The sequence below is a fragment of the Dreissena polymorpha genome, chromosome 4 (assembly GCF_020536995.1).
Source record: "Dreissena polymorpha isolate Duluth1 chromosome 4, UMN_Dpol_1.0, whole genome shotgun sequence".
Classification (NCBI taxonomy): Eukaryota; Metazoa; Mollusca; class Bivalvia; order Myida; family Dreissenidae; genus Dreissena; species Dreissena polymorpha.
In genome coordinates this window covers 66,850,271-66,858,677 of record NC_068358.1, presented here as the reverse complement: position 1 = coordinate 66,858,677, position 8,407 = coordinate 66,850,271, and the positions used below count along the sequence as shown (strand labels likewise).

At 36.0% G+C, this 8,407-nt stretch overlaps 1 protein-coding gene across 1 annotated transcript; it reads left to right on the top strand.

Annotated features, from left to right (window-relative positions):
• Positions 1 to 2,049: 2,049 nt before the first annotated feature.
• LOC127879114 (uncharacterized) lies at positions 2,050 to 7,365 on the top strand. The gene is made up of 10 exons (XM_052425789.1): positions 2,050 to 2,116; positions 2,454 to 2,578; positions 2,969 to 3,055; positions 3,599 to 3,685; positions 4,071 to 4,133; positions 5,190 to 5,388; positions 5,694 to 5,840; positions 6,006 to 6,082; positions 6,524 to 6,594; positions 6,847 to 7,365. Exons 1-10 carry the CDS (start codon positions 2,086 to 2,088, stop codon positions 6,935 to 6,937), a joined length of 978 nt encoding a protein of 325 aa, XP_052281749.1. The 5' UTR covers positions 2,050 to 2,085; the 3' UTR covers positions 6,938 to 7,365.
• The last annotated feature ends 1,042 nt before the right edge of the window (positions 7,366 to 8,407 follow it).

Here is an 8,407-nt window from a genome sequence, read left to right as displayed (position 1 = left end):
GAACATGGATACATGGCAATATGGACATATCACGTCATTTCATTCGTTCCTACGTAAAACATTCTGTAGCTATGGCAACAAATATGACTAGAAATACTGTGTCTGAAAATTGGTGGTTTTTTTTTCTGGATCCTCTGCGATAACTTTTAAAGGTCTTAAATATTTTTTTCTGAAACTTGAACAAACTGGATACATGGCAATATGGACATTATGCACGTCATTTCATTTTGTTCCGACGTAACAAAAATTCTGTTTGCTATGGCAACAAAAGACTAGACATACTGCTGAAAATGGTGGTTTTCTGGATCCTGCGATAACTTTTAAGTTTTTAATATTTTTTCATGTAACTTGAAACATGGATAGATGGCAATATGGACATTATGCACGTCATTTCATTTCGTTTCGACGACGTCAAAATTCTGTTGCTATGGCAACCAAATAGACTAGACATACTGCTGAAAATGGTGGTTTTTCTGGATCCTGCAATAACTTTTAAAGTTCTTAATACTTTTTCATGAAACTTGAAACATGGATAGATGGCAATATGGACATTATGCATGTCATTTCATTTTGTTCCTAAAAAAAAATGGATGCTATCGCAACAAATATATATTTAAAAAAATCTGGAATTTCTGACATGGTGGAGCCGGTAGGGGACTTATATTGCTTGACAATAGTCTGGTTGATGGCAAAATCATAAACTGGTCCCCTCCTAAGTTTGTTCAAATAGTTCCGAGTGAAAAGCTGGATATGCAAGGGGTATATGATTTATATATACTTTCTTTACAACAAAACCTTTTAAAAGGACTGGTGAGCAATCTAGGACCTTCCTGTCCATCACTTTACTTTTTACCAGCTCTACAGACAACGGGTGATATTGAATGCATTGTGACGGTGCTGTTACTGGACATATCAGAGAGCATGGCGACAGGAGAGGCGTGGAAACAAACCAAAACATTTGTCAATGACTTTCTTGAAGGTTTCAGTCTTGTCATTTGCATTAAAATAGTTATTTATGTTTTATAATATGGAGCAGTGCTATAAATAAATCTTTAACAATGGTATCGTAGAATAGTTAGATTGAATCAAATGGTGCTTTTGATGGCTGATTGATGGTGATTGTTGTACAGTTTGTTTAAAGGTTTTTATCAATCATTAGACTAATTTTACATCGCAAGATGATCAAAAACATTTGATTACTGCATGGTTTAAGTCAGACAGATGTTGTTGTTTTTTATTAAAACCTACATTTAAAGTGTTTTGCAAGTTATTTGTTGTCCACGTTTTACGGGGTTTATTGTTCTAGTCTGTTTGCAAATGCTTTTGATTTTTGTCAGCGTTGTTGGTAAACAGGAGAACTTTAAATGCTTTATCGTACGGAAAATAATCATCAAATATTTCGTCCTATTAAGCGTCATGGAGACGCCAGAATTTAAATGAATTACCACCTCATTTTTATAACTGGAAAATATGTTTTCCCACTTATGTATTAGGTGCCTGTATGTTACAGTGTGCACACTCGATATTAAAAATCAATTATTTAAAGAAAAACTGTATTTTGAACGTTTTTAAATGCTTAAATTATGCACACATATTAATGTTAAATATGTTAATGTCGTAACTTCATGCTAACAGTCTAACACAGGTATACGTCTACTTATGCTTTTGTTTTGTCATGAAGTCAGCCTTTAATATTTTTTTAAAAATAGGTTTAAACGAAATAAGATCTATTGGAGATGAGCAACTGAAAGATGAATATGTCGCCGTTGCAACGTTTGGACACGAGACTAGGTTACAAATGCTGCTGTCGTCAAATTATGATTCAGTTCAAGAAAATCGTTGGTAAAATGTTTGACTGCTTAGCTTTAATATTAGTAAAATACAATTGCTTGAAAAAAAATATCAATATGTTTTAACGATTTACTGGTTCCTGTGCTCGTACAGTTCTAGAATGTTAAAATGTGTACTTACAAATTACTTTCGTCATTTTCTACAAATCGTATTTACGCGACATTAATTACTTTGATTGTTCGATGCAGATCGTTGACGCCGGGTGGTCCAAGTCCGTTGTATGGAGGATTATGGATGGGTTTAGCAGGAGCGATGTCATGCAAAAGTTTGTTGTTGTTTTCGTTGCTGTAATGTACATTAATATTCAGTGTATATGCTTAAAATGTTAAATAGATGTGTGCCACAACACTTACAAAGCAAACAAACCCAAACTCAAAAGAACGGAAACTTACTTGATCTTTATTCCCAAGATCATGATGTCTTTCCAAGCCAGTTGCATTATGTTGGTACCTGCACACGTTATATATATATAATCCTACGTTTTGGAAAGCGTTTCAAATTTTCATAAATAGTGTGCTTAAATAACTACAATACGTCTATCCATATGAAGGTTCTTGATAGATTGTATTGCAATATATACTTTACGTCTAACGATTATACAGAGGCAAGGTTCACTAGTAACGGAGTTACCATTCTTCCAAAAATTATCATCCTTTCCGACTATCGACCAACCGAGACATTGCTGACCCAGGGACCCGATGTGCCAGATTGGGAAAAGACTGACGAGGTAGTGAAACATTATTTGTTGTTTATTGATATGGCTGTTATAATTGTATAATTTTGGATTGCAATCATAGTGCATTTTATCGAACTAGAGCAATAATGTATAGCATTAGTATTTAAATATATTTAAGTATATGTGTATCTTAGCCACAAAAGCATTTTTTCATGATGTTATAATATGCTTGTAATTTAGTTGACAGTTTATGCGTTGTGTTTTACCTCATTAAATCTATAGGTTTTGAATTACTGATTGTATTTTACATGCATATTATGTTACTTGTAACCAGGACAAAATACTGTACCGTTTGCTATGCTAGGGATATTTCTTTTAAATTATAAAGACGACCCTTAAAATAGCCTTATTTTCATGGCATCGCCTACGTTAACGTTTTAGACGTTAGCCAACGTCATGTCAGCATTGGGGGACCTAGATCGAAGGGGAATGACAGTGTTTGTTGTGCCTGTGGGAGACTATGATCAGGTAACTAAATAACTAAAGAAAATCATACTTTCGAGATTGAATTCGCAAGTATGAATATATATTTAGTTTGTGAATGTTTTTCTGGAATCGAGATATTTTAAATTCAGCCCATTATCCAAATCCAGTCCTATTCGCTAGCAGGTCAAGATTTGTCTCAAAGTAGCGAATTTGGTCACTACTTATAGTGAACACGTGATTTTCATAAACTATGTTTATCATATGTGTATCTTAAGAGTAAATATCTGCTCTATTGCAACTAATATTAAGGATATATTCTTGTGTGTGAATTTGCTGTTAAAAATGTATTATACTACTGCTTTGATTCAGCTTGTCATAAACGTATAATGTAATATCCTTGTCGTTACTATAAAATTACAATTTGCATGACTTACTTCTTCTGTTTATAATGCCTTTGCCATTTATTCGCATAATCTATTTTTCTAATCTGATGACCTTGTTTCGTTAGGCGCATTATCATATTGAAAATCATTTGTATTCCTACATGTACATGAACATTTTATTTACAATCCAAAATAATTACAGGAGTTTGTAAACGTTATAAAGCCGGCTGGCAGGAGATTGTACAATCACACAGAAGGACGTCGACTTGCACGGCGGCATTATCTCTCTGTAAGCACAATTGTGTTTGTTGAACCGATCTGGTGGAACTGTGAAATAACGTTTATATCAACAGAATTATATGATGTGCGGATCATTTGTAACATATTGACAGTCTATGCGTTATAATCGACTTTGTTTTGTTGTTATTTGTGGGTAATGAAAGCAAAGCTTTGTATATTTATGTATGTCGGAAAACGGTTACCTCTTGCGAACGATATATATTATATGTTGAATTTGCTGTAACTTTTTTGGTTTTGTTCTATATTATTTAGTTATTTTACATTGTTAAGATAATATCATAAATGCTGTACTACATAGTATATTCTATATACTAACTTTTAAAACGTTCTAGCCATTACTTATATCATTTACGCTTAAATTGTTTACTTTGTAGGTTAAAACAGATTTACTTGTATTAACACCAATATATGACGGCATGTTCTCGTCGGAAGATCTGGTATTAAATTACAAATATTTGCGCCATGAATGTCCTCACTTCACACATATTATTGGTGTAAATTGTTGATGTCGTTACTCTTAGCGATATAATTGAATTTCGATATCGATATACTTCAATGTAAAAAATGACCTCACTCAGCTAAGCAAAAAGTCATTTAAAGAAAGCATATAATATTTATACACAGCCGAGAGTCTATACGATACATACGAAATAACTACCTTCATCTATGGGGTGTAAAAAAGAGAAAACAAGTTGAAAAACAGTCAATACGTTCACAATTGCGTAGATCAACTTCTATTGCATACCACAATATTGTATATCTTATTACTTACCATATTACATCGCGAATAACACAAACGACTATTTGAAAGCTGCCAAACATAATAATATTATCTTACTGTATCGACCGTTGGGACAATCATGGTTTAAGTGGTTCACATAGTTCATACAAAAGCGCGCGTACGTTTTCTTTTCGACTGTGAAACGAACACGCAATGATGTTTGTGAATTGGGTTCAAAAGAAATAAATCTTTAAAATAAAGATTGCCAGGATTTCTAAATTTTTATGGAAAATCCCGGATCCGACCATTACTCTAACCAAAAAGATAATACACTAATCTAAAACGAAACTATAAGAACTTCAATACCCAGATATGTTACATAGAATTAAACACGTGCATTGTTGTAAACCGTGCTCAGATCATTGCCTTACACACGACATACATTCAATTACATTTCTAACGCAAGACGTGTGGTCTTGTCTCTCGAATTCCATGTTACCGAACGTCCCTATGACGTGCTGAGACTAACGGGCTAGGTTCGGGTTAAACGTGCTACATTGTCAAAGGGGGGCATGTGAAATTTATTGATTTTTTTCTCACTTACTTTTTGTTTAAATCCGTTGATAAATTATAGAACACTTATGCAAAATAGATGTGTTTCGAGAAAGTGCGACATTAACAGATAAAACAATTTCAAATCCGTTTATAAGCGTTGTCCTACACGATTTATATGCAGCTCTAAGATATTTTAATGCAGACATTGGTTTTCTAGGATGACATGCTTGAGATTCGTGTTGAATCGTTAAACCTTAGACTTCGAACTCGGCAAGTAGACCCGGAGAATATGTACAAGGAAAGTGCCAGCAAAATATTTCCCCAGATTGGTTCCCGCGTTCGGAGAGGCCCGGACTGGCACTCGAAAAATCAAGATCACGGTGAGCCTGGCACAGTTGTGGGACATGACGAGGAAGGTGATGATAATATTAACGTCTTTTGTAAATTTCAGTTAGTAATGATGTTAACTAGGTTAAAGTGTAGATACCTATTGAAATTGTTAAACAACGTTCATAATTATGTGGTTATACTAAACCAGCAACCACTTAAATCTTTACGAAAGGTCACTTAGAAGACTTAGTTATTAAGTTGAATATCATTTTATGTATATTAAAGTCATACTTCGATTGATTTTCCTGAGTGTGAATAAAATGTTATAACAATAATACAATTTGTCTTTAAGAAACAAATAAGATACATTTCCAAATATAATTTTGTTTAGATTCCCTAATATGGGTGACATGGGACGCAGATGATAACACCAACGTGTACCATTACGGAGGTGGTGGTTATGAAGTGTTGGTCTACGACGAACCTCGGACGTTGAAACCAGGAGAGAAAATCGCCGTAGGTTGTTGGGTGAAACCAGGTGGGATCTTATAAGAAATATGTTTTTATTAGTTAAGCATTATTACTTTATTAGTAATGACGGCATTAACTGCAAATGCTATCACATACACAATTTACTATTGTACATTATAATTTTTACGATTGCTGTTTACTGGTATCTTTTTAAAATAGCTGCTTGTTGTAGGCAAAGATGGCAAGTTTCAAAAGATCCATGAGTGGAACAAGGGTGTAGTTATACGTGTACAACCACCAAAGGCTCATGTATGTTAAACTGTTTGACGGAAAGTTATATATACATATTTCATCTTACCTTTACGTTGTATCTTACGCTATTATTTCTTCTCGCGTCTGTTTATTAACAATTTACATCATTCATTATTGTCATACTAGTAACAACTGTAACAGATAATTGTTCACGACCAAATGTCAACCGGCAATATATGATAGTGATTTTTTCTTCAAAACATGCAATAATCTTTCTGATTGTCCGTGTAAATAACATAAAATCCCATTCGCGAATATACACTATTGCACTCTGTCATCATAGAGAATGTGGCCTCCCTTTAGGAAATATTGTAGTTACGTACATGCAACAAAGGCCTTTGCTTTCTAGTTCGAAAATGCAATGCATCCAACCATAATAATTTGAAACGAAAAATAAAATAACAGCATAAATAGGGAGAATATAAACGTATTTTGTAGGTCCGATGGGACAGTGGCGCGCGAGGTGACTATAGTTACGGGGAGGATGGAAAATGTGAAATCGAACTATGGTAAGCCATTAAGTTTTTCCGACAGAAATACTGCAAAACATTGCATTGGGAAATGCGATACTAAAGACGTATCAGTACGTGTAGTAACAACAAATGAATTCCTAGCACAGCACTGTATCGTGCATGTTGGGTCAGACATTAAAATCTTATAAAACGCATGAATAAAAAATTGCTTAATTGACGAAGGACATGTCTTTTTATACATCGGACGTTGTATATACCAGATAAACGTTTCATAACCTTCACTTTCAGTGCAACACATCCGCAATTGGAAAGAACAGACCTAGTTTCAACCGTAAATAATGCAGCTTTGAAACTACGAAAAAAGAACAAAAACATGTAGCTGACACCAATCTATTTGCTTAGATGCACTTTGTGACAGTTTCAAGTTACTGTTATGCGTTAATTTATAACATGGTATATCATAGTAATTGGAGAATGGCATTCCACTATTTTTTATCCCTGGGTAGTGCAATTCCGCAGTGATCACAGTGCAGCGGCCTTTATCAGCGCTGATCAATACACAGTGCAGCGACCTTTATCAGCGTTGATCAATACACCGTGCAGCGACCTTTATCAGCGCTGATCAATACACCGTGCACCGACCTTTATCAGCGCTGATCAATACACAGTGCATCTTTATCAGCGCTGATCAATACACCGTGCAGCGACCTTTATCAGCGCTGATCAATACACAGTGCAGCGACCTTTATCACCGTTGGATGTGATGCACGTGATGTAGGTGTGAGCGGTCGCAGGTTTTTAGCGGGAGAGAAATTAATACATTTTAGCATTTAACAGTGTTTTAGGTTATTATTTTGATTGGAAATTAATTGGATTATATGTGCACATGTGATTTACATCGGAATAGTATGTTGGACAATGCCAAGATCGAAAAGCAATAAAAGAAAACAAAGAAACAGTAGTGACAATAACAATGATCCGAATGCTGTCAAGGTGCGTAAGCAAGGAGGCCCGTCCTCGGACTCTGATAAAGGCGACGTGTCAGTTAGCGATATTCTAAATAAGGTGAACTCAGTGTTGTTTGGTGTAGACGCTTTAGAAAATAGTGTGTTTGTTAGTTCTAGCGGTTGTGGAAGTAGTGGAAGTACCAGTGGTACAAGTGGTATCAGTGAAACCGGAAGTGGTATCGATAACAACATGGCAGACAGCAGTGCGGAGCCCAGTATTCGTGATGTGATGCTTCTTCTGAAGTCCGTCTCATCTCGTTTACAGTGTTTAGAGGCAAAGATGAGTGTGATGGACTCGATCGAGAAGCGGATGGAGAGTTTCGAGAAGGAGATGAAGCAGCTGTGGGTGGTTCATGAGGAGAGGGCTAAAAAGGTGGAGGAGCGTGTATCACGCCTGGAAGTTAAGGTAGATGGGGCAGATATCCATGCTGCAGAGCTCACAGAGAGGGTCCAGGTGCTAGTAAAGGACCGTGATACCCTTCGGGAGGACGTAAGCTACCTTCAATCGCAGTCTATGCGAAACAACCTTATCTTCACGTCAATACCAGAGGCAACCGGAAACGTTATGGAGACGCCGGAGATGACGGAGGTCAAGTTACGCCAGCATTTGGTGAGCGCCTTCAAGCTTTCACAGGAAGTAGCTACCTCTATTAGATTCGAACGTGTTCACCGGTCTCCGGGATCGCCGACACATGGCAAGATAAGAAACATTGTTGCTAAGTTTTCGTTCTTTAAGGACAGAGAAATGGTGAGAAAAAGGTGGAAGGAGCTTGATGGCACGGCGTTCCGGGTGTTCGAACAATTCCCTCCTGAAGTCATGATGAAAAGGCGTCAACTAGTGC